The 25528-nt window shown below is 40.2% G+C and overlaps 1 protein-coding gene across 4 annotated transcripts in view; it reads left to right on the top strand.

The window, feature by feature from the left end:
• Window positions 1–25528, top strand: part of vtd (RAD21 cohesin complex component verthandi) — an 81650-nt gene that overhangs the window by 28856 nt on the left and 27266 nt on the right. For 2 of the 4 annotated variants that reach the window (XM_070097001.1, XM_070097002.1), the window contains exons 6-8: window positions 7672–7818; window positions 17035–17103; window positions 17325–17477. In XM_070097001.1, coding sequence (XP_069953102.1) covers window positions 7672–7818; window positions 17035–17103; window positions 17325–17477 — 369 coding nt within the window. The remainder of the gene's footprint in view (window positions 1–7671; window positions 7819–17034; window positions 17104–17324; window positions 17478–25528) is intronic. The other 2 variants (XM_070097003.1, XM_070097004.1) reach the window with 2 other exon arrangements.

Here is a 25528-nt window from a genome sequence, read left to right as displayed (position 1 = left end):
AGGATGGGTTGAGGTCATGTAGATGAAGTGCTTACATTGCATATAAGTAAACAGTATCTAGAAAAGTGTAAAGAATTGTATGTTGCATTTATGGGTTTAGAAAAATCTCTTAGGGTTGATAGGGAACCAATGTGGCAGATGTTGCCAATGTATGGAATGGGATTTTTAAAAGTAAAAAAAATTTTGTGAGGAGACTCAGGTTAGATTATGTAGAAGAGAAGGGGACCATTTTTTTACCCTTAAACTCTCCAAATGTTGATCTAAATTTTCACTGCTTATGCTCAGCACCTGGACCAGATTCATGGAATGCTCTATTTATAAAGAAGTGAAAGGTACCACTAGTATGAGCCCTCAGTATTCTTTGGAGAAAGAGCTTAGATCTAGGTGAAGTGCTGGAGGCCTTAAAGAGTGCAGATATAGCTCCTTTGCATAAGGGAGGTAGTGGATCACTAGATAAAAATTAGACCAGTAGCCCTAACTTCTCACATCATAAAAATCTTTGAAAGAGTGATGAGACGGCAGATTACAAATTTCATGGACCAGCATAACCCGAACCAGCATGGTTTTAGAGCAGGATGATCATGCCTGTCACAGCTGCTGAACCATTATGACAGAATTACGGAGGCATTGGAAGAAGTCCAAAACGCAGATGTGATTTGCACAGATTTTGCAAAGGCGTTTGACGAATGCAATCGTGGAGTGATCGCGCACGAAATGAGGGCCATGGGCACTACAGGGAAGGTACGCAAATGGATTTTCGGGTTACTAACACACACAACACAGCAAGTAGTAAACAGAGCAAGATCCAACATCAGCGAGGTCAAAAGCTCAGTGCCCCAGGGCACTGTCCTGGCACCTCTGCTGTTTCTCATCTTCATAGCAGACATAGATAAAAACACCTGTCACACTTCTGTATCATCATTTGCAGATGACACTAAGCATGAAAGGACTACAGTACAGGACACTCAAAAATTACAGGAAGTCATAAGCAGGGTTTTCCAGTGGGCATTGGAGAACAACGTGACATTCAGTGGTGATGAGTTCCAGCTGCTTAGGTATGGAAAAATGAAGAACTCAAAAGGAACACTATATACAAAATTCAAGAAGGTCACCAGATAGAACAAAATTAACATGTAAAAGACCTGGGAATAATTATGTCAGTGGACCTTTCTTTTAAAGAACATAACAAGACAAAGAACACAACAGCCAGGAAGATGACAAGGTGGGTATTGAGAACTTTCAAAACAAGGGAAATAATGCCATTGGTGACACTCTTCAAATTGCTAGTGCTCCTTCATTTAGAATATTGCTCAGTGCTGACGGCCCCATTCAAAGCAGGAGAAATGTCAGAGCTGGAACAAATACAGAGATCGTTTACTGCTTGCACTGAGCCAGTAAATCACCTAAATTACTGGGAACTCCTTCAAGTCTTGAACATGTACTCATTGAAGCGAGGAGAGATACGTACATGATAATATATACAGTAGGGCCCCGCTTTAAGGCGTTTCGCTTTACGGCGTTCCGCTAATACGGTCATTTCAAATTATGACCAAAACTCACTATACGGCTCCCCCCACCTGACTTTCTAGTATGGTCACCGTGCCCCACTCGGTTTGTTTACATTCTCTCTGAGATCCGTAAGCACTAAGTCTCTCCATTATGTCTGGAAACTCCAAAATTTCAAGAGTTTTTAAAAGTTATTTCATATATTGTATATACTCTGATAATTATACTTATGTATACCTGTACCTAAATAAACTTACATACTGTGCTGGCATGCAGGTTCACATTAAAATCAGTAAGTGTCTTATATCTCAAGACATCATGTTAGTAATGATAATAATAATCACCGAGTCTCATTAAATGTCGTATATTACGTTAATATACATATTTTCATTAATCCATCTACGATATTTTTTCAAAATTATATAATAAACACGATGCATAACATATAAAGATGATAAATACACCCCCAATAGAATAAATAAACATAAATATAAGATGTGGTAGCCAGACTTTTACGAGTGACGTCAAGAATAACATTTTCTCTAGTCCAACATCAGAGAAAATGTATTACTGGGGGTAGCTGTAGAAAATTATTCCTTTCGTATGTATGTAAGTAAGTTTATTGAGGTATACACAAATACAGTTACATAGATTATCATACATAACAGCATTTGTGTAGAGAACCTAGGATAACCCAAAAAAGTCAGTGACTTATTTCCATTGCCTTCAATCAGAGTGTCATTTCTTCTAAAAATGGTGTTACATGAGAATGGGAGTGTTCCTCTTTATTTATTCTACCTTATCAATGTAGAGCCTAGGTAGTAGGTTGGTAGACAGCAACCGCCCAGGGAGGTACTACCGTCCTGCCAGGCGAGTGTAAAACAAAAGCCTGTAATTGTTTTACATGATGGTAGGATTGCTGGTGTCCTTTTTTCTGTCTAATGAACATGCAAGATTTCAGGTACTTCTTGCTGCTTCTACTTACACTTAGGTCACACTACACATACATGTACAAGCATATATACATACCCCTCTGGGTTTTCTTCTATTTTCTTTCTAGTTCTTGTTTATTTTATCTTATCTCCCTGAGGAAGTGGAACAGAATTCTTCCTCCTTAAGCCATGCGTGTTGTAAGAGGCGACTAAAATGCTGGGAGCAAGGGGCTAGTAACCTCTTCTCCTGTATAAATTACTAAATTTAAAAAGAGAAACTTTTGTTTTTCTTTTTTGGGCCACCCTGCCTCGGTGGGATACAGCTGATCTGTTGGAAAAAAAAATCAATGTAGACACAACTTGTACACAATGTAACTTGTACACAAACCAGACGTGTACACCTGGTTTGTTTACAAAACTTGTTTGCCTGGTTTGTTTACATAACTCTGTGCCTGTCCTCCCTCATGTACTCATTCTCTCTCTCTCTCTCATTTATTCGTTTTATCATGTTTACTCACCCCTGACCCTACATTAAGACTACAAATATTTTAAGGTAAGTAATGAGTGAACTGTATATGCATTTTATCACTCTGCGATGCTTAAATATCATAGAATAGTATGTGTGGGTAGAATGGCCTGGTATGGTAGCCCCGCTGACTGCCATACATACCACACTTGATTTCTTATAATAAATACTACTCATCTCACCCTTGATTAAGACTACAAATATTTTAAGGTAAGTAATGAGCGAACTGTATATGCATTTTATCGCTCTGGGATGCATAAATGTAATAGAATATTATGTGTAGGTGGGGTGGCCTGGTATGGTAGCCCAGCTGACTACCATACATACCACACTTGATTTCTTACAATAAATACTACTTGTCTCACCCTAGATTAAGACTACAAATATTTTAAGGTAAGTAATGAGTGCACTATGTGTGTATTTTACTTTTTTATTGTTTTTTTGATGCCTAGTTCTATTGCTAACTTAATATATGTTAGTGTAAACTTATTTAGTATTTATATGCATTTATAAGGGGGGGGGAAGGGTGCTCCACTTTACGGCGATTTCTGTTTTATGGCAGTAGCCTGGAACCTAACCTGCTGTATAAGTTAGGCCCTACTGTACTTGGAAAGTACTCAAGGGCCTGGTCCCAAATCTGCACACTGCCATAACAACATGCTGGAGTGAGAGATATGGGAGGAAGTGTAAAATAAACCCAGTGAGGAGCAGGGGTGCGGTGGGGACAATAAGGGAACACTGTATCAACATCCAGGGTCCCAGACTATTCAACAACTTACCAGAAGATATCAGAAACACGGCTGGAAGTAGCGTAGAAACCTTCAAGAGGAAACTGGACAAGTATCTTCACCAGGTGCCAGATCAACCAGACTGTGATGGATATGTGGGGCAGTGGGCCTCCAGCAGCAACAGCCTGGTTGATCAGGCAAGCACCAGACGAGCCTGGCCCATGGCCGGGCTCCGAGATTAGTTAAACTCTTCAAAGATGAAGGTCAATGTGAACCTTGGCTTTATTTATTCTCACTGTTACACACAAACTTGTCTGTCTAGCTCTGTCTGCTTGTCTGTCTGACTGTGTGTGTGTCTTCCTGTCTCTCTGCTTGTTTTTGTCTCAGAGAGAGCCACTCATGAACAAACAGGTATTACACATGATGCTGATGCAGAGTTGTCACATCTAATTCCTGAACAAGTGAAAATGCATATTACAGTGGACCCCCGCATAACGATATTTTTTCAATCCAGAAGTCTGTTTGGGTGCCGTTATAGACCGAATTTGTTCCCATAAGAAATATTGTCTAAAAGTAGGCCTTAGACAAGGATGTGTGATGTCACCGTGGTTGTTTAATATATTTATAGATGGGGTTGTAAGAGAAGTAAATGCGAGGGTCTTGGCAAGAGGCGTGGAGTTAAAAGATAAAGAATCACACACAAAGTGGGAGTTGTCACAGCTGCTCTTTGCTGATGACACTGTGCTCTTGGGAGATTCTGAAGAGAAGTTGCAGAGATTGGTGGATGAATTTGGTAGGGTGTGCAAAAGAAGAAAATTAAAGGTGAATACAGGAAAGAGTAAGGTTATGAGGATAACAAAAAGATTAGGTGATGAAAGATTGAATATCAGATTGGAGGGAGAGAGTATGGAGGAGGTGAACGTATTCAGATATTTGGGAGTGGACGTGTCAGCGGATGGGTCTATGAAAGATGAGGTGAATCATAGAATTGATGAGGGAAAAAGAGTGAGTGGTGCACTTAGGAGTCTGTGGAGACAAAGAACTTTGTCCTTGGAGGCAAAGAGGGGAATGTATGAGAGTATAGTTTTACCAACGCTCTTATATGGGTGTGAAGCGTGGGTGATGAATGTTGCAGCGAGGAGAAGGCTGGAGGCAGTGGAGATGTCATGTCTGAGGGCAATGTGTGGTGTGAATATAATGCAGAGAATTCGTAGTTTGGAAGTTAGGAGGAGGTGCGGGATTACCAAAACTGTTGTCCAGAGGGCTGAGGAAGGGTTGTTGAGGTGGTTCGGACATGTAGAGAGAATGGAGCGAAACAGAATGACTTCAAGAGTGTATCAGTCTGTAGTGGAAGGAAGGCGGGGTAGGGGTCGGCCTAGGAAGGGTTGGAGGGAGGGGGTAAAGGAGGTTTTGTGTGCGAGGGGCTTGGACTTCCAGCAGGCATGCGTGAGCGTGTTTGATAGGAGTGAATGGAGACAAATGGTTTTTAATACTTGACGTGCTGTTGGAGTGTGAGCAAAGTAACATTTATGAAGGGATTCAGGGAAACCGGCAGGCCGGACTTGAGTCCTGGAGATGGGAAGTACAGTGCCTGCACTCTGAAGGAGGGGTGTTAATGTTGCAGTTTAAAAACTGTAGTGTAAAGCACCCTTCTGGCAAGACAGTGATGGAGTGAATGATGGTGAAAGTTTTTCTTTTTCGGGCCACCCTGCCTTGGTGGGAATCGGCCGGTGTGATAATAAAAAAAAAAAAAAAAATATTGTGAATTAGATTAGTCCATTTCAGACCCCTAAAAATACACCTACAAAAGCATTTACAAAAATAAACTTACATAATTGGTCGAGTTGGGAGCTGATCATTATCCGGGGGTCCACTGTACTTGCCAGTCGTGCATATTCTGTGTTATATCTACAAGCACAGTATGACACTGTCTGGATTATTTGGGTTATCCTAGGTAATTTACACTATGATAACTGTACTTATGTGTACTTGTGAGAGATAGACAGAGATAGATACAGACAAGCAGAGATAGAAACAGCCAATCAGCCAGCTATCCAGCTAGCCACTCAGCCAGCTGGCCTTCCAAACTGTATTACATGTTCCAGAATCGTTCTGGTAGGATGACACTACCAGTGGTATCAAAATTGAAAGGATGTGGCACAAATGTTGCACATGGGTTATTGAGGTTTTTAATATTTCTTCAACCACTTGTGGTCACATTCATCTCAAAGCCACAAAACTCAGGCATAATAAGCATGACTGGCAGGTAATACGCATTTTCACTTGTTCAGGATTCAGACATGACGACTCCGTTTCATGTGTAATACTTGTTGGTTCATAAGCGACCCTCTCTCTGAGACAGAAAGAGAGACAAGCAGACAGAGACAGGAATACACACACAGGCAGACAGAAAGACAGATAAGCAGAGATAGAGATAAACAAAGATGCTAGACAGAGACAGACAGACATGTTTATATGTAACAGTGTAGATGGATGGTTGAGAGAACCGATAAGTCGATAAATTAGACACATGCAACACTTGGGTATCTTTATTAATGAAGATACCCAAGTGTTGCACATCTGTCTAATTTATCAATATGTAACAGTGAAAACAAATAAAGCCAAGGCAGTGCATGATCAAGTGTCACTCCACTGCTGCACTGTCAGCAGCTGAGTGACACTCGTCTTACACTGTGCTTCAAGGAGTTTCATATTTATTCCAGCATGTCTAAAACATTGCTGGGACCTATAAATACTTCATAAATATTTTTAGACAATAGTATGTGACCCCTGCAAGTGACATTCTTGCAGTGTTTGTATATTGAAAGAAAGTTTAATAAGATGCAAGGAATTTGTGTCATTGATCTTAATTTTCAAGGGCTAGGTTTCTGGAGGCTCTGTGAAACTTGAATTTGCTTATAATGCAAAATTTCACATATCTCAATTATTGAAATTTTTCCTGTTTTATATTTTGCACATGCCTTAAAAGTTTTCAGGAACAATACCATGTTTTTTTTTTTTTCTTCTTCTTCAGTATTGTTCTAATGTGGTTAATATTGATTTTCTGTAAAAAAAAAAAAGTTAAGAAAGATAGATATGGGCATGGGAAATCCAGTGAACACATTCTAACTGCAGTCTTGTGGTTTTTAATTTATAGGTTGTGCTCAGGCAGAAGAAGATTTTTTTTTTTTAACAAGTTGGCCGTCTCCCACCTAGGCAGGGTGACCCAAAAAGAAAATACTTTCACCATCATTCAACACTTTCACCTCACTCACACATAATCACTGTTTTTGCAGAGGTGCTCAGAACACAACAGTTTAGAAGCATATACATATAAAGATACACAACATATCCCTCCAAACTGCTAATGTCCCGAACCCCTCCTTTAGAGTGCAGGCATTGTACTTCTCATTTCCAGGACTCAAAGTCTGGCTATAAAATACTAATTTCATGACTGATTTGTATCAAAAGAGTACTATACATATCACACATACCCATAATAAATATAGAAAAAATTAATCTATTTGAATAAATGCCATAAAAAAGGATGAAATATACAACTGTAAACCTAAGTTATTAGAGTACCATGGCCACATTTCTTTAAATATCACTCAGATTCATTTTCACAAGAAGGATAAACCCAAGAAAATGGTTTTAGGCATGACAGTGTTGACATATAAGAATGGTTATAAAGAAAATAGATTTAACTCTGGGAAATCAAGTGAGCACATTTGGATTGAAAGCTATAATCAGTTTTAAACTTAGGATTCTTGCACCAATCAAATAGAAAATGGACAATGCAAAAATGCAATTAATTGAAGCTATCTGCAAGATCCCCTTTAGTAAAAATGTTCAACTGTGTGTGCGCTTCCATTTAGGTGTTATTACATACTTTACCTGTTTGCATTGTGTCCAGTAGATATATTGCTTTGATTTTAGGTCTAATTTTGTGAGTCACTGAAAGCTTTCTCTACTTCAGCAGCCTGAAATTAACCCACCACAAACTCCAGCTGTTAATGAACCAGTACCCACAAATCAAGATTTGAATGTTGACCAAACATCAGCACCAAATGCATCCTTTCGAAGTCCAGCCCAACCACAGGTGGAGAGCGTTGATGCAAACCAGGTATGTGCTGGATATGTTGCAAGTCTGACAACTAACATTTCTCGGCTGTATGTTATTCTTTTACCCCGAGAATGCAGATTTTTAATGTGTTGTTTTTCTCTTTTTTTATATTGTGTTTTTCTAGTAATTTTTCTTTAGTAACCATTATGAATAATTTAATAATTTACCTAATTTGCTATAAGCCTTGGCATGCCATTTTGTAAATAATTTCTTCAGTTTATTGTTCTGTCCAATTCTTTGGATACAGGATGCTGATAATCAGGTTTGATTTGTTAAACTAATACTTCTATTAACCAAGGTTTAATAATTGAACTTCAGATTAATATATATTATTATTAGCACAAATGATGGGAAAGTAAATGGCATACCCTTTCTCTGCACTGCATCAATACTTGGTTGTCTGTTACATTTTTCCTATATTCATATCTTCCTTGAAGTTAATACAGTTTCCCTCATTCTGTCTTTTTCCTTGTGCTTCCCCCCCCCCCCCCTAACAAATCGACCGTATCGCACCGAGGCAGGGTGACCTAAAAAAATAATTTAGTAAATTATACAGAAGGGAGATTCTGAAGAGAAGTTGCAGAGATTGGTGGATGAATTTGGTAGGGTGTGCAAAAGAAGAAAATTGAAAGTGAATACAGGAAAGAGTAAGGTTATGAGGATAACAAAAAGATTAGGTGATGAAAGATTGGATATCAGATTGGAGGGAGAGAGTATGGAGGAGGTGAATGTATTCAGGTATTTGGGAGTGGACGTGTCAGCGGATGGGTCTATGAAAGATGAGGTGAATCATAGAATTGATGAGGGGAAAAGGGTGAGTGGTGCACTTAGGAGTCTGTGGAGACAAAGAACTTTGTCCTTGGAGGCAAAGAGGGGAATGTATGAGAGTATAGTTTTACCAACGCTCTTATATGGGTGTGAAGCATGGGTGATGAATGTTGCAGCAAGGAGAAGGCTGGAGGCAGTGGAGATGTCATGTCTGAGAGCAATGTGTGGTGTGAATATAATGCAGAGAATTCGTAGTTTGGAAGTTAGGAGGAGGTGCGGGATTACCAAAACTGTTGTCCATAGGGCTGAGGAAGGGTTGTTGAGGTGGTTCGGACATGTGGAGAGAATGGAGCGAAACAGAATAACTTCAAGAGTGTATCAGTCTGTAGTGGAAGGAAGGAGGGGTAGGGGTCGGCCTAGGAAAGGTTGGAGGGAGGGGGTAAAGGAGGTTTTGTGTGCGAGGGGCTTGGACTTCCAGCAGGCATGCGTGAGCGTGTTTGATAGGAGTGAATGGAGACAAATGGTTTTTAATACTTGACGTGCTGTTGGAGTGTGAGCAAAGTAACATTTATGAAGGGGTTCAGGGAAACCGGCAGGCCGGACTTGAGTCCTGGAGATGGGAAGTACAGTGCCTGCACTCTGAAGGAGGGGTGTTAATGTTGCAGTTTAAAAACTGTAGTGTAAAGCACTCTTCTGGGAAGACAGTGATGGAGTGAATGATGGTGAAAGTTTTTCTTTTTCGGGCCACCCTGCCTTGGTGGGAATCGGCCAGTGTGATAATAAAAAAAAAATAATAAATATACAGAAGGGGTTATTCTAGCCACTTGTTCCCTTATGCCTGTGTATTCCTTTTTATTCAACTGCCTAGTCTATATGTTGGTTGATGTATTGGTGTCTGCCTAAAATTTAGTATCGGTATTGGCAAGTTTTAGTATTGTCTCGTCACTGCTTCTAAGTCAGATCTTATTCTTTCTGTGCATCCTTGTTTCACTTCAAGTAAATGCTCAACCCATTTTGTAAAAAAAATATATGAAATGTGCAATATGCTGCTTCAAATGTCTGAGTTCCCAGAGGATAGAATACATGTTTCATATCAGGTTGGACTGGATAATTTGTCACAAATCCTTGTGTTTCACTTCAAGCAAATGATTAAGCCAGTTTATAGAAAAATTTGCATGAAATGTGTTAAGTGAATTGGGTAATTTGAAAATATGTATTGTGGTTTCCATTTATGTTCTTGCAAGCTTTTTACTTCATCCTGCTAAATGTTTCTTGTCATTCATTGTACTTCATGTAGTTTTGTTAATACCATGAAACCTTTAAAGAGCAGCAAAAACAATTTTTACTTTGAGATCAATATTATTGCCTGTTCAGGCAGGTATTGCTGCAAGTTGATGGTTGATGTGCATCAGAACAATGTGCAATTCTCCTGCTTAAGTCAATGCAGAAAACCCTCCATTTAATGGACTTTGGAAATGTGGAACAAAATCTGCTGGGTCAGTAGATTTGAAAACAGTATACAAAATTCATTGGTTGCTGAATTGCCCATTATTGTCACAATCAAGGCAAGACAGTCTTTTAATCCACCACAGTTGCCATTACCGACAGCCTGCTTCCCCACAATTAGTTTGTTATATAGAGGATTTATTTAATCAGTCATCATAGGCATGAGATGCAGGGATGAGGTTAAGTAGGTTTGTTGAAGAAGGCAATTTAAAGCAAGGAACTACTACCCTGTAGTATACTGACCTTAATTAGATGACTTGCAAGCACTGCTCCATTATTAACTACCTAAAGAGGTAAACCTTGAAGACAGTCACTCAGGTGGTGCAAAATGGTTTCAGAGATTTTTAGTGCTTGGGTTTTTGCCATGAGGCTATGGTACAATATCTAGTCAAAGGCTCCAGGCAGTTTCATAACTGATCTTGTTTTCATTCATTTGTAGTGGAGAGGTTCAGCATGAGATCAGCCATGGAGTAATCTTGTCTGTTAACCACTTTGATGGCCACAGAATAGCAGTCTATATTTAACCCCTTCAGGGTCCAAGGCCCAAATCTGAAGTGGTGCCCCAGTGTCCAAGAATTTTCAAAAAAAAAAAAATTTTCTTATGAAATGGTAGAGAATCTTTTTGTGAAGGTAATAAAACAAAACGTACGAAATTTGATGGAAAATTGATGAAATTATGCTCTCGCAAATTTTGATGTGTCAGCGATATTTACGAATCGGAGATTTTGCCGACTTTGACTCCCATTTTAGGCCAATTACATTATTCCAGTCAACCAAATTCTTAGCTATTTCACTAGTATTACTTCTATTCTATCGATTGAGCACAAGAAATCGCCAAGTCAACTGTTTCAACTACAAATTAAAGTGATCGGAAATTGTTAATTTGGCCAATTTAACACAAAGTTCAAAATATTCCAATTTCAAAATAGGGTCCAGAATAAACAATGTAGGTATTCCTGGAACTAAACTAACATTTCCTCAGTTCATTAGTTACGTTTTGAAGCTTTACAAATAAATTCCATTTTGATTTTTTATTCACATCAAAAAATAGAAGATTTACTGTTATGCAATACTGTAATAATTGTATAAATATCATCACCATATTTGTGAATGCACATTAGACCCACCAGCTGGCGTGTATTAGACGTGTGAGGTCGTTTGTTTACTCTTGAATATCGGCAAAAATTTAACATTTCTGCTACTTTGAGCTCAGTTTCAAGCCATTTCCAGTGGTAAAACCAATCAAAATCATCTTTATTTCTGTAATATGCCTTCCATTCTATCAAATGAGACCAAGAAATCGCAAATAGAACTATAAAAAACATACGAAAAAACACTGCAAAGTCGCTGTTTTAATCGAAAAATCATGATTTCAGTTTTTTCTCTCATTATACACAGCGTGCTGCAGGATCTGTTTTATGTGGTGCACACATACCACATAGATGTATTCTTTCATATCTAGGCCCAAATGTACCACTCGCAGTTTATCAGAGTGAGCTGAGCTCATGACGTAGATCTACGGTTTGGACCCTGAACGTAAAGCCGTAGATCTACGGGACGGACCCTCAAAGGGTTAAAAAAAAAATGCAGACTTTTCGTAACATTTGGTTTTTAACAATTTACTAGTGATTGACAACAGTGACAACGATCTAAACTTGATGGCTTGTGCATGAATTCCCCTGTGTTGTGAAATGGGACTCGGTTTACCTGGCAGTGTTGGTAGTGGTGAATGAGGGGCAGTGTTAGTCAGCACATCTTTGCAACAAATTGACAACTTGTACATAGTTTATGTAGCTAATAATGACACTATCTACATCTGGAACTTTCATCTTAACAGAAGAATAGTCTGCAACTAGGTCAGCATATTCTTAATTGATGATTCATACAGTCTTCTTCTTTCAACAAACCGGCCATATCCCACTGAAGCAGGGTGACTCCCCCAAAAAACGAAAGTTTCTCTTTTTAACTTTAGTAGTGTATACAGGGGAAGGGGTTACTAGCCCCTTGCTCCTGGCATTTTAGTCGCCTCTTACGACACGCATGGCTTATGGAGGAAGAATTGTATTTCACTTCCCCATGAAGGTAAGGGGAAATAAACAACAAGATCTAGTAAGAAAATAGAACAAAGCCCAGAGGGGAGTGTGTGTATATATACAGTGGACCCTCGGATAACGCCTGCATCGGCTAATGCCAAAATCGGATAACGCCTCGCTTTAGCGTAAAAAAATTGGCTCGGATAATGCCTAAAAACTCGGTTAGAAGCTTTCGCCCTGAACGTGTCTGCATGGCGCTCTGAGTGGGCCCGGCCACTCTCCCCATGTACCAGCCAGTGTGCCATTGTGTACAAGCCAGTAAGGACGATTCCATGCGTACATGCGATATATTTTGTATTATTCCATTGCTTTTAGTGCTTCTTTTTTTTTTTTTTTATTATCACACCGGCCGATTCCCACCAAGGCAGGGTGGCCCGAAAAAGAAAAACTTTCACCATCATTCACTCCATCACTGTCTTGCCAGAAGGGTGCTTTACACTACAGTTTTTAAACTGCAACATTAACACCCCTCCTTCAGAGTGCAGGCACTGTACTTCCCATCTCCAGGACTCAAGTCCGGCCTGCCGGTTTCCCTGAATCCCTTCATAAATGTTACTTTGCTCACACTCCAACAGCACGTCAAGTATTAAAAACCATTTGTCTCCATTCACTCCTATCAAACACGCTCAAGCATGCCTGCTGGAAGTCCAAGCCCCTCGCACACAAAACCTCCTTTACCCCCTCCCTCCAACCCTTCCTAGGCCGACCCCTACCCCGCCTTCCTTCCACTACAGACTGATACACTCTTGAAGTCATTCTGTTTCGCTCCATTCTCTCTACATGTCCGAACCACCTCAACAACCCTTCCTCAGCCCTCTGGACAACAGTTTTGGTAATCCCGCACCTCCTCCTAACTTCCAAACTACGAATTCTCTGCATTATATTCACACCACACATTGCCCTCAGACATGACATCTCCACTGCCTCCAGCCTTCTCCTCGCTGCAACATTCATCACCCACGCTTCACACCCATATAAGAGCGTTGGTAAAACTATACTCTCATACATTCCCCTCTTTGCCTCCAAGGACAAAGTTCTTTGTCTCCACAGACTCCTAAGTGCACCACTCACTCTTTTTCCCTCATCAATTCTAACTGCTAAATAAGCCACCATGGGTCCAAAGAAAGCTTCTAGTGCCAACCCTGTGTTAAAAAGGGTGAGGTGCGCTATCGAATTAAAAAAGGAGATAATAGAAAAGTACGAGAGTGGAGTGCGTATCTTGGAGTTGGAAAAGTTATACAACAAACCCCCATTCAACCATCACTACTATCTTGCACAACAAAAAGGCAATCAAAGAAGCTGTTGTTGCAAAAGGTGCAAGTGTGCTTACAAAATAGAGATCGCAAATACTCAAAGATGTGGAGAGACTGTTATTGGTGTCGATAAACGAGAAACAATTATCTGGAGATAGTATTTCTCAGCCAATAATGTGTGAAAAGGCAAAGCAGTTGCATGAGGAACTCATTAAGAAAATGCCTCCAAAGAGTGCTGCTGTTGATGAATTTAAGGCCAGCAAAGGCTGGTTTGAGAGATTTAAGAATTGTAGTGGCATACAGTGTGATAAGGCATGGTGAGACTGCCAGTTCTGACAAAAAAGTGGCTGAAAAATATGTGCAGGACTTTAAGCAGTACATAGACACTGAAAAATTAAAACCCCAACAAGTGTTCAATTGTGACGAAACAGGCCTGTTTTGGAAGAAAATGCCAAACAGGACGTACATTATTCAGGAGGAAAAGGCACTCCTAGGACACAAGCCTATGAAAGACAGGGTTACTTTAATGTTGTGTAGTAATGCTAGTGGGGATTGCAAAGCGAAGCCTTTACTCGTGTATCATTCTGAAACTCCTAGTGTGTTCATGAAAAACAGTATCGTCAAGACTTAATTGTGTGTGATGTGGAGAGCAAACAGTAAGGCATAGGCCACTAGAGACATGTTTACTGACTGGTTCTATGACGTGTTTGGCCCCACTGTGAAACAGTACCTCCTGGAAAATAAATTGGAACTCAAGTGCCTCCTGGTAATGGACAATGCTCCTGCTCATCCTCATAACCTGCAAGAGCAAATTGCAGGGGAGTTGAGCTTCATCAAGTGAAGTTTTTGCCTCCTAATACCACTCCTCTCCTCCAGCACATGGACCAGCAGGTCATTTCAAATTTCAAAAAACTGTACACCAAAGCAATGTTTCAAAAGTGCTTTGAAGTGACCTCAGACACTGAATTGACCCTAAGAGAGCTCTGGAAAGATCACTTCATTATCCTCAGTTGCATAAACCTTATAGGTAAGGCTTGGGAGAGAGTGACTTGCAAGACTTTGAACTCTTCTTGGAGAAAATTGTGGCCAGAATGTGTACAAGAGAGGGATTTTGAAAGGTTTGGGGCTGACCCTAAGGAGCCTGTGCCAGTTGTGGAATCTATTGTGGCATTGGGGAAGTCCATGGCGTTGGAGGTTAGTGGCGAGGATGTGGAAGCGTTGGTGGAGGACGACGTTGAAGAGCTAACCACTACAGAGCTGCAAGAGCTTTATGTGTAACAGACCAAAGCTCAGGGATTTCCTTCAGAGGAGGACGACGAAGAGAGACGGAGGAAATTGCCTTTGTCAAAGATTAAGGAAATGTGTACAATGTTTACAAAGTTGCAAGCATTTATGGATGAATATTATCCTGACACAGCTGTTGCAAGCCGTATTGGCAACTTGAACAAGGACACTCTTGTGGTCCATTTTAGGGAAATCTTAAAAAGGACATAAGAAACAGAGCACTCTGGACAGATATTTTGCACAACAGGGATCCAGTGACTCTCAAGCTGGTCCTAGTGGCATTAAAAAACAAAGAAGGGAGGTTTAAAAAAAAAATCCCTTCTTTGTTTTTTAATGCCACTTGGACCAGCTTGAGTCACTGGGAGGTAACCCCAGAAAAAGACTTGTTACCTGAAGTCTTTATGGAAGGGGATTCCACTTCCAAACAATATAACACCTGCATCCTCTGCAGTCCTACCATCTCACCACTCATCAACAAGTCCACAATATGGGTAAGTGTGATGTTATTATTGTTTTATTGTGCATGTATCATTGTTTTCTGTGTAGGGAAATGTATATTTCCTGTAAAAAAATTATTTTGTTTAATACTTTTGGGTGTCTGGAACAGATTAATTGGATTTCCATTATTTCTCATGGGGAAAATTAATTTGGTTAAAGCCTAGCTCTTTGGAATGAATTAACCCTTTCAGGGTCGACAGGCCCTCTCAGAGACTTGTTCTCAGGGTCGCCCAAATTTAAAAAAAAAAAAAAAAATGTTTTTTCTTATGAAAAGATAGAGAATATTTTCCCGATCATAATGACACCAAAAGTATCAAATTTGATGGAAAACTTAAGGAATTATGCTCTCGTGAAGTTAGCGGTCTCGACGATGTTTATGCATCGGCGATTTTGCCCACTTTGAGCCCTATTTTCGGCCAATTCCACTGTACTAGTCTTCAAAAATCATGATATTTCACTAGAAATCCATCTTTTCTATCGAATAAGCGCAAGAAACCACCATTTACCGATTTCAACTATCCAATACAGTGGTCAGAATTTAGTAATTTTGCCAATTTCACACAAATTTCAAAAGATGCCAATTTCCAAATAGGGTCCAAAATTAACAAGAAAGACATTCCTGGCACTAAAATGACATTTCCTCTGTTCTTTAGTCACGTCCCAATGCCCCTCTTACATTCTTTTGCTTTCCGCTTTGAATTTTTATTCTCACAAAAAATAGAAGATTTAGTGTTATGCAGACTACTGCATTAGTGTAAAAAATGGTATAAATAATATCGGCGCACTTGTGAAAGAATATTAGACTCACCAGTTGATGCATATTGGATGCTTAGCATGATTTGTTTACTTTTGAACTTTGGTAAAAATCGAACATTCCTGTTACTTTGAGCTCAATTTCAAGGTACTTTTCATTGTAAAATCAGTCAAAATCATCTCAATTTCTGTAATATGTCTTCCATTCTATAAAATGAGACCAGGAAAAGTAGAATACAACAATAAATACCATACGAAAATACAGTGCAAAGTCTCTGTTTTAATCCAAAAACACGGTCAAAGTTTTTTTTTCTCATTATGCACTGTGTGCTGCAGGATTTTTTTTTATACTGCGCACACTGACCACATAGACCCATTCTTTCATATGTAGGCCTACCAGCTTTCTCTCACTAGATTTGAGGGCGCTAGAATTTAGGCGTACTAGTACGTCAAAAACCCTGGTGCATAAGCCGTACTAGTACGGCAGAAACTCTGAAAGGGTTAAAGGCGTTATCCGAGGGTCCACTGTATATGCTTGTTCGTGCATGCTTAGTGTGACTAAAGTGTAGTTGAATTAGCAAGATGTACCTGAAATCTGATTAATACAGTCTCGTCCTGTAAATTTTGAGGTGGGGAGGGAGTGTAAGGTTCATGCAAAATTTTTGTTGGCATGGCAATTTAGACAGAAAAAATGAAGCTGATTACCAAATATATTGCGGCATGAGTTGTCAGTATAAAAAGCTAAATAAGTGGGGAATGTTTGAAAGGTTGATATAATTCCACATGTATTGCAACTGTTAAGTCATAGATGCTAGTATAAGTTTTTTCTCCTATGATCATACTGTACTTATAATAGTACAGAATTACTCCATTTGCATGCACTATTTTTATAGAGAAGAACTATATTAGTGTTTTGGTCTGTTCAGTTTCTCTGCCATTCATATGGATTACCATCACCACTTCAAAGGATGAAGTGCATGGGATTCATTCAGGTAATGATTTAAATGCTCTTTATTTCTTATATTTTATTTTGCACTGAATTTGTTAAATGCTTTAACCAGACTCCAGCGCACACCACACCATTCCGGAGTCCTATGCACGCTGAGATGGAGAATTACGGATACATGGAGGTAGGATGTTACACATCAGTCATGATTTTATTTACAACATTTCTTTTATATTGTTCCAATTTTTTCATTTGTTTTTATTCATAATTTTTATATGAAGGTTAATATAATTTTTGCAGCTTAGTGTTATAACCATTAAACAAAACCCTTATTTCATTCAATATTTTATTTACACTAGGAACTCAGTTCTGTTGTATATATTTAAAGATTATTCTATCTGACAGACTCAGCCTCCTTCGGAGAATCCTGGATATGATGGGTCACATCCTCCAGCCAACACTCCTGGTGGCATGTCTGATGGTGGGCCTCGATCTAATTACTCAGAACGTCCTAACACTCCAACTGTAGTAATGAGGCAGGAGGAGGAGGAAGAGGAGGTGTGTTCATTCTGTATTTACATTAGAGTTAACAAAATGTCATTTCTTACCACATTTCATTGCTGAATAAACAATGATCATTATTCCAAACAAACTGAATAGGTAAGGGGAACTCGGGCATATAGGAAACATTTTTATTATATCGACTATGTGGACCATGTGCAATATTAGCAATGGAATCTTTCATTTTGTACATTCCCTTGTTTTATTTGACTGTGTCAAATAAAGGTTGCTTCTATAATTTTCCATTTGGTGTCATCCTGATACAACAGTACTGTTCCATAATTCATAATATGTGAGTGTAGATTGGAGTGAATGACGTATGTGTTAGTGACATTGTCCATCCTGACAGCACATTCATTCCTGCAGGCGAGTCTGAATGTCATGCTGTCTTGCTGATAAAATCCTTTCTACATCCCCTACACAGAATGCTGTAAACTCCTGCAGCATTGGTACACTTGGGTCTGCAAGGTCTGGTGATGTCTTTCATGATTTTGCTCTTTGACAGCAGTGTCCATATTGGCTTTATGGAAGATGGTGTGATACTGGAGGCAACCTGTCCTGAAAGGACAAGACAGTAATCAATATTGACATTTTTCTGAAAGTGGCGTAGATGAGCAAGGCTTTCTTATTTTTACTCGAGAGAATGTCAGGGAGCAAGTTAAGGGCTGTGAACATGGAGGCATCCTCAATATATTTCTGCTACTCAAGGAATTCTTTATTACCAACCTTGAGGATGCAGAGAAAAAAACCTATGAAGAGGAACAGAAATACTTTGAGGATGCTATCACAGCACCTAAGTTCTCACTACATAACATCTACACCTGCAGAAAGAAAGCCTTACTCATCCACACCACCATCAAACCATCAAACCATACCCCCGGCCGGGATTGAACCCGCGGTCATAGAGTCTCAAAACTCCAGCCCGTCGCGTTAGCCACATTGATCATTGTCTTGCCCTCCCCACCTAGCAGGTTACATCCAGTACCTTGTTTTGCATAAATCCAACATGAACATTGTTGTCGTAATCAACAAAACTGTGATACTCTTGCATTTCCCAAGAGTACCACTGCTGCAAGGGTTTGCATTGTTGAGATGGGGCATGACCTTCAAATAATCAAGAAAGTTTATTCAGGTATACACAAGTACAGTTACATAGATTATCATGCATAGCAGCATATTTGTAGAGAACCTAGGATAACCCAAAAAAGTCAAGGTGACTTATTTCCATTGGGGCCCTTTTAATACCTTATTATTATACTATAAAGGAGATAATATCTTATTATACTGTAAAGGAGATTTACTAGGAATAGGTAAAATGAGTTAGTTATATTTATACGTGTGTTAGCTAAAAAAATAAAAAATAAAAAATAATTCTCCTCCCTTTCTTTTGCTACATTCATTAGGCACCTTTTGGCTCTCTTGAACTGGCTCATGCTATGACTGGCTTTGATATGTACAGGCAGGCTGTTCCATTCCTTTATTGCTGTACAATAAAAGGTGTTTGAAGCCTGGCCACTGACTGTGGGTACTACAAAGTTGTGCTCTCTCTCCCTAGTACTATGATTGCTTTGTAATAAAGTTGGTAGAATTACCAACAATATGTAAAGTAAAAGGACACAAGTGCAACTAATGTGACATTTTATTGTGGCAACGTTTCACTCTCCAGGAGCTTTATCAAGCCATTACAAACAATACATGGACACAGAGGGTATATAAAGGCTCAGAGTGAGGTGCAGTACTAGTGAGGTACCATTTAGATGTTCACTAGTGGTAGTAGTAGTAGTAGTAGTGACAAAAGTAGTAGTAGTAATACAATATGGTAGAGCAATTAATTCATACATGAGTAAAAGGATATAAAAGCTATTACTTGGGTAACATAAAAATAGGTTGGACAAATATAGACTGGAAAGAGGCAGCCTGTTTCAGTGTTCACTCTCTGTAATGTGCTTTGTGTAGTATAACAGGAGAGACTATGTGATGGCAGGGTTTACTGTTTTCAGGAGGATTCATGCTAAGACTTCAGAGATGGTGAAGCTGCCGTTGTTTTGTTTAATTGTATTCGAAACGGCGATCAGTGCTGATTCGAAGCACTTGCGTCTGCGGAAATTAGTTTCTTTAATCACTAATTGGGCGTCTCTGAATTTCATGAGATGATTGGTAGAATTTCGATGTTGTACACAGGCATTGTTCAAGTTACCGTTCCTACATGCATAAATGTGTTCATTGAGGCGGGTGTCGAGGTTTCTTGCTGTTTCACCTACGTAAATCTTGTCACAGCCTCCACAGGGTATAGTGTAAACTCCTGCGTTGACTGGTTCGTGGTGCTTGGATTTTGTTCTGGTTAGATCCTTTATTGAAGTGCTAGAAGCGATGGCGACTCTGGTGTTAGCTTGTGAAAGTACTTTTGAAACGTTCAGTGCAACCTGGCTGTTGGGAAGAATTGTAACTTTGTTGGGAGTGGTGTTGGTGCGTGGAGAATTAATGATCTGATGAGCTCTTTTCTTGCAGTCTTTGATGAAAAAGGAAGGAAAATGTAGCTCAGTGAATGTTTGGTGAATGTATGTACATTCCTCGTCAAGAAACTCAGGACTACAAATTCGGCATGCTCTTAGGAAAAACCCGATGATGATGCCTCTTTTGGTCTTGGTATCTTGACTGGAATAGAAGTGTGTGAGATCATTTTTATTGGTGGGTTTCCGATAAACTTGAAATCTTAGGTTGTTGTTTACTTTGTGAATGAGGACGTCGAGGAAAGGTAGCTTGTCATTGGACTCTTCTTCTAGTGTAAACTGGATTGCCGGTTCAACTGCATTGAGCCTTGCTTGAAGATTCCGTACATCAAAACGTTTGGGAGTTATTACGAGGACGTCGTCCACGTAACGTAACCAAGTGACGCTTGAAGGGATGATGTTGGCGAAGTGTTTGGACTCTAAGTGTTCCATGTATAAGTTGGCTGGGACGGCACTGATGGGGGACCCCATTCCCATGCCTGTCATACTCAACACCAGTGACTACAACACTAAAATGATGGACCTTTTGAATGATCAATCTACATACGAACCCATCAGCACTCAACAGTGGGAGATGCTCACCAAAGACTTTCTATACAAAACCAGACAAATACTCAAACGCACTAGAGAAGGGAAGAAACTTCTGTACTTGTTACCAAGCAACCCTAAACCAGCACACATGTATGGTTTACCCAAGACCCATAAACACACTATTCCTCTCAGACCAATCACGTCAGGAATAGGCAGTGCTCCACACAAACTAGCCGGAGTTCTTGCCAAACATCTTTCCTGCCTTCTGGGGACCATCAGCCCCGCTCATCTTAAACACTCAGGCGACCTTCTCAACCACATCCGAAACCTCTCCATCCATAACAAGAAACTAAGCAGTTTGGATGTGACTTCCCTCTTCACAAAAGTACCTACCAAAAAAGCCATCGAGGTTCTACGACGTAAAGTCAATCAGGACTAAATCTTCCTGTACCTCCCGGAGATTTTGTTGACTTGATTGAACTCTGTGTTAATTTCAACTGTGTTTCTTTCAATAACAAGCTCTACAAACAAACCTACGGCATGGGAATGGGGTCCCCCATCAGTGCTGTCCTAGCCAACTTATACATGGAACACCTAGAGTCCAAACACTTGGCCAACATCATCTCTTCAAGCGTCACTTGGTTACGTTACGTGGACGACGTCCTCGTAATAACTCCCAAACGTTTTGATGTACGGAATCTTCAGGCAAGGCTCAACGCAGTTGAACCGGCGATCCAGTTTACACTAGAAGAAGAGTCCAATGACAAGCTACCTTTCCTCGACGTCCTCATTCACAAAGTAAACAACAACCTAAGATTTCAAGTTTATCGGAAACCCACCAATAAAAATGATCTCACACACTTCTATTCCAGTCAAGATCCCAAGACCAAAAGAGGCATCATCATCGGGTTTTTCCTAAGAGCATGCCGAATTTGTAGTCCTGAGTTTCTTGACGAGGAATGTACATACATTCACCAAACATTCACTGAGCTACATTTTCCTTCCTTTTTCATCAAAGACTGCAAGAAAAGAGCTCTTCAGATCATTAATTCTCCATGCACCAACACCACTCCCAACAAAGTTACAATTCTTCCCAACAGCCAGGTTGCACTGAACGTTTCAAAAGTACTTTCACAAGCTAACACCAGAGTCGCCATCTCTTCTAGCACTTCAATAAAGGATCTAACCAGAACAAAATCCAAGCACCACGAACCAGTCAACGCAGGAGTTTACACTATACCCTGTGGAGGCTGTGACAAGATTTACATAGGTGAAACAGCAAGAAACCTCGACACCCTCCTCAATGAACACATTTACTCATGTAGGAACGATAACTTGAGCAACGCCTGTGTACAACATCGAAATTCTACCAATCATCTCATGAAATTCAGAGACGCCCAATTAGTGATTAAAGAAACTAATTTCCGCAGACGCAAGTGCCTCGAATCAGCACTGATCGCTGTTTCGAATACAATTAAACAAAACAACGGCAGCTTCACCATCTCTGAAGTCTTAGCATGAATCCTCCTGAAAACAGTAAACCCTGCCATCACATAGTCTCTCCTGTTATACTACACAAAGCACATTACAGAGAGTGAACACTGAAACAGGCTGCCTCTTTCCAGTCTATATTTGTCCAACCTATTTTTATGTTACCCAAGTAATAGCTTTTATATCCTTTTACTCATGTACGAATTAATTGCTCTACCATATTGTATTACTACTACTACTTTTGTCACTACTACTACTACTACTACTACCACTAGTGAACATCTAAATGGTACCTCACTAGTACTGCACCTCACTCTGAGCCTTTATATACCCTCTGTGTCCATGTATTGTTTGTAATGGCTTGATAAAGCTCCTGGAGAGTGAAACGTTGCCACAATAAAATGTCACATTAGTTGCACTTGTGTCCTTTTACTTTACATGATTGCTTTGGTTCCCAGCCTTGACAAAATTGGCAGTAAGATATTCTGAACACTGTTTGTGAGCAATTTTATAAACTTGATTTAACTTAAGTTGTTTTACTCTGTCTTCAACATTCAGCATATCCATTTGTTGTAATTCATCCTTACCTACATGCTCTCTTGGACCCAAGTCCAGGGTGAATCTTACCATTTTGTTCTGGGTGATCTGTAGTCTTTCAGTTTTTTTTTTTTTTCTCAAGGCAGAGTACCATGAAGAGCAAGCGTAGTCCATATGACATTGTATAAGAGCTAGATATAGGGTCCTGCGAGCCTCAGTAGGTAGACACTGCGCTTGTCTGTCGAGGATCTTCAGTCTGGCATTTGCTTTCTTTACTATATTGTTACCTCGCAATTCTCCTGACATGAATGGGTCAAAGGGGATTCCCAGATATTTTACTGAGGAAACTGAAGTGCTGGGCTCCCCATAACACCCATTACTGCAGGAACACAAATATGTTTATAGGATGGACAATATCCACATACTTATAGGATGGACAATATCCACATGCTTATAGGATGGACAATATCCACATGCTTATAGGATGGACAATATCCACATGCTTAGAGGATGGACAGTATCCACATGCTTAGAGGATGGACAGCATCCACATGCTTATAGGATGGACAATATCCACATGTTTATAGGATGGACAATATCCAGAAAGCATACACTGTTCATTACAATCTACATTCACAGATGAACTATGTGAATAACAGTAGATGTACCTGAAATCTTACATGTTTGTGAGACAAAAAAGACACCAGCAATCCTATCATCATGCACAACAATTACAGGCTTTCGTTTTACATTCACTTGGCAGATGGTAATACCTCCCTGGGCGGGTGCTGTCTACCAACCTACTACCTAGGTATTATTATTATTTGAAGGCACAAAAAATACAAGCATGTAATTATTGAACAGTTTGGTTCCAGGCATATGTATTCATTACTCACAGTTTAAGGGTTAATGCAGTGGATTTTTTGTATATCACAAAGTGATCACCTCAGAGAGTACAAGATAAAGCATCTCTTATGAATGAACCTAGAGTAGGTCAGAGGGAATGGTTCATTTCTTGAAAACTAAGACTGTTGTCAAGATTTGGCAAGAGCAGCACCACTGCCAACTCAGTGTTAGATTGTCATTAAAATGGCAGAACAAAGATTTTAAATACCTTTACATATTTTTCATTTGATATTTGCATAAAATTCATGTAGAACAGTAATAATATGATAAATTGCTGTTGTACCATTTTTGTTCATGCTGGTGAGTGATAGTTATATGAAATGTGAGTATACATGTACATGAAAATCAGAAATGCCCTCTCTTTGTGCATGCGTGCGCGTGTGTGTGTGTGTGTGTGTGTGTGCGCGCGCACGCACGCACACGTACTCACCTAATTGTGGTTGCAGGGGTTGAGTTAGTTCCTGGCCCTGCCTCTTCACTGGTCACTATTAGGTCACTTTCCCTGCTTCATGAGCTTTATCATACCTCTTCTTAAAGCTTTGTATGGATCCTTCCTCCACTACATCACTTTCCAGACTTCCACTTCCTGACAACTTTGACTGATGAAATACTTCCTAACATCCCTGTGACTCATCTATGTTTTCAATTTCCAGTTGTGATCCCTTGTTTTTGTGTCCCATCTCTGAAACTTTCTGTCTTTGTCCATCTTGTCAATTCCTCTCAGTATTTTATGTCATTATCATATTCCCCCCATCACTCCTGCCCTCCAGTGTCATCAGTTTTTTTTTTTTTTTTTTTTTTTTTTTTTTTTTTTTTTTTTTTTTTGTGTGTGTGTGTACGTGTGTACGTGTGTGTACGTGTGTACGTGTGTGTGTACGTGTGTGTGTACGTACTCACCTAGTTACTCACCTAGTTGAGGTTGCAGGGGTCGAGTCCAAGCTCCTGGCCCCGCCTCTTCACTGATCGCTACTAGGTCACTCTGTCTGAACCGTGAGCTTTATCGTACCTCTGCTTAAAGCTATGTATGGATCCTGCCTCCACTACGTCTTCCCAAACTATTACACTTACTGACTACTCTGTGGCTGAAGAAATACTTCCTAACATCCCTGTGATTCATCTGTGTCTTCAACTTCCAACTGTGTCCCCTTGTTACTGTGTCCAGTCTCTGGAACATCCTGTCTTTGTCCACCTTGTCAATTCCTCTCAGTATTTTGTATGTTGTTATCATGTCCCCCCTATCTCTCCTGTCCTCCAGTGTCGTCAGGTTGATTTCCCTTAACCTCTCCTTGTAGGACATACCTCTTAGCTCTGGGACTAGTCTTGTTGCAAACCTTTGCACTTTCTCTAGCTTCTTTACGTGCTTGGCTAGGTGTGGGTTCCAAACTGGTGCCGCATACTCCAATATGGGCCTAACGTACACGGTGTACAGGGTCCTGAACGATTCCTTATTAAGATGTCGGAATGCTGTTCTGAGGTTTGCTAGGCGCCCATATGCTGCAGCCATTATTTGGTTGGTGTGCTCTTCAGGAGATGTGCCTAGTGTTATACTCACCCCAAGATGTTTTTCCTTGAGTGAGGTTTGTAGTCTCTGGCCCCCTAGACTGTACTCTGCGGTCTTCTTTGCCCTTCCCCAATCTTCATGACTTTGCACTTGGTGGGATTGAACTCCAGGAGCCAATTGCTGGACCAGGTCTGCAGCCTGTGCAGATCCCTTTAAAGTTCTGCCTGGTCTTCGATCGAGTGAATTCTTCTTATCAACTTCACGTCATCTGCAAACAGGGACACCGCAGAGTCTATTCCTTCCGTCATGTCATTCACAAATACCAGAAACAGCATTGGTCCTAGGACTGACCCCTGTGGGACCCCGCTGGTCACAGGTGCCCATTCTGACACCTCGCCCCGTACCATGACTCGCTGCTGTCTTCCTGACAAGTATACCCTGATCCCTTGTAGTGCCTTCCCTGTTATCCCTGCTTGATCCTCCAGTTTTTGCACTAATCTCTTGTGTGGAACTGTGTCAAACACCTTCTTGCAGTCCAAGAATATGCAATCCACCCACCCCTCTCTCTCTTG

Source organism: Cherax quadricarinatus, chromosome 56 (genome assembly GCF_038502225.1).
Source record: "Cherax quadricarinatus isolate ZL_2023a chromosome 56, ASM3850222v1, whole genome shotgun sequence".
NCBI classification, from domain to species: Eukaryota; Metazoa; Arthropoda; class Malacostraca; order Decapoda; family Parastacidae; genus Cherax; species Cherax quadricarinatus.
This window is presented reverse-complemented; position numbering and strand designations above follow the sequence as displayed.